Genomic DNA, 1,327 nt, shown 5'->3' with positions numbered 1-1,327 from the left:
CAGATGCCCAGCTCCTGGTCGTACATGCGGTCCCAGCGCTCCTCCAGCTCCAACAGCCGCTGCATCTTGGCCTTCACCTCGTCTTTGCCGGCGCCGGCCTCGCAGGAGAAGTCCGCGTTGGCGGGGAGGTCGGGGCCGGAGGGCGGGTCTCCGTCCTGGGAGGAGGTGGAAGGCATGGAGTCCTCCGCCGCGTTGTCACTGGGGGGCGGGGACGCCGATTGCCCCTCCCACTCGTCCTGGCTCTCCGGCAGGGGAGAGTTCCTCCCGGCGCCCTGGCTGTCGGCGTCGTCGTCTTCTACTTTCAGCTTCTGCATTTCGGTGTCGCCGCCGGCGGCCGCCGCGCTGTCCCCGTTCCATTGCGCGGGGGCGGTCACGTTGGAGACGGATCCCTCGGGGGAGGAGACTATGGAGCTCTGGGACTCGCAGCGGGCGGGCTGCGTTAACACTTCCTGCTTCACAGTGAGGATCTGCGGCGCGACGGCCACGAGGGTCTGCTGGGCCGGCAGGATGTTCGGCGTGGTCACCAGGGTCCCCAACTCCGTGAAAGGTTTGATTGTGACCGCAGGGGTGACCACCGGGCCAACCGACGCTCCGAGTCCTGGTGTCCCCGCCGGGGTGACGTCCATGTCTTGCTCTTCGTTGTCTCCGTCTTCTGACAGCACAAAGGACAGCTGCGCGGGGGAGGTGCTGACCAACGATGACATCAGGGAAAGCTCTGGTCGGGGGCTCGCTGGGGGGGGCAGAGAACGAATAAAGTTATTATGAGGGAACTCCGCTGACAGCACATAACCCCAACTTTAAAAAACGCCCCCACCCACTATTTTTAACACCACACCCATATTCCCCCACTGCCCCTCCCACTTAAACACCCCACCCCCTTTCTGTACCTACCTGTGCCCAGTTCAGGCATGGGGGCGCCCGGGGAGCCTCTGCAGTTGAAGAAGATGGACTGTCGGGGGACGCCTGGGGACAGAGAAGAGAAGGGTCAGGGACAGGAAACGACTTTCTATGACATCAGCACACAATTCTCCCACAATGCACCAGGAGGGGCTCGGGCACAGCAAGAGCTCCTCCCCCCACAGGGACAGATCACCGCCTTATACGGGGAGCCCGAGGCCCCGCCTACAAGATGTCACATGACCCAGTGGGTATAAATGAGGGTGGTTAGAGGGCACAGAACTCACACCAGGAACCCGCAGGATCCAGAACCACACAGGGGCCCCCTACTGGTCTAGGAAAGGGCCCATAAATGCTAAAAACAGATCCCTACCAATGAGGATCCATCTTCTTCACCCTGAAGGTATGCCACATTGTTGAGGTGGGACTT

At 61.8% G+C, this 1,327-nt stretch overlaps 1 protein-coding gene across 1 annotated transcript in view; it reads right to left on the bottom strand.

Moving 5' to 3' along the window:
- LOC108802952 overlaps nucleotides 1–1,327 on the bottom strand; it is a 5,841-nt gene that overhangs the window by 318 nt on the left and 4,196 nt on the right. The window contains exons 3-4 of the mRNA XM_018574796.1: nucleotides 892–963; nucleotides 25–730 (exon numbers count right to left, since the gene is read on the bottom strand). Of these exons, the coding sequence (XP_018430298.1) occupies nucleotides 25–730; nucleotides 892–963 (778 nt within the window). The remainder of the gene's footprint in view (nucleotides 1–24; nucleotides 731–891; nucleotides 964–1,327) is intronic.

This window comes from Nanorana parkeri, unplaced genomic scaffold, assembly GCF_000935625.1.
Source record: "Nanorana parkeri isolate BGI_ZX_2015 unplaced genomic scaffold, ASM93562v1 scaffold3245, whole genome shotgun sequence".
Lineage (NCBI taxonomy): Eukaryota > Metazoa > Chordata > Amphibia > Anura > Dicroglossidae > Nanorana > Nanorana parkeri.
Note: the sequence above shows the minus strand (reverse complement) of the source record. Positions and strands in the feature narration are given on the sequence as shown.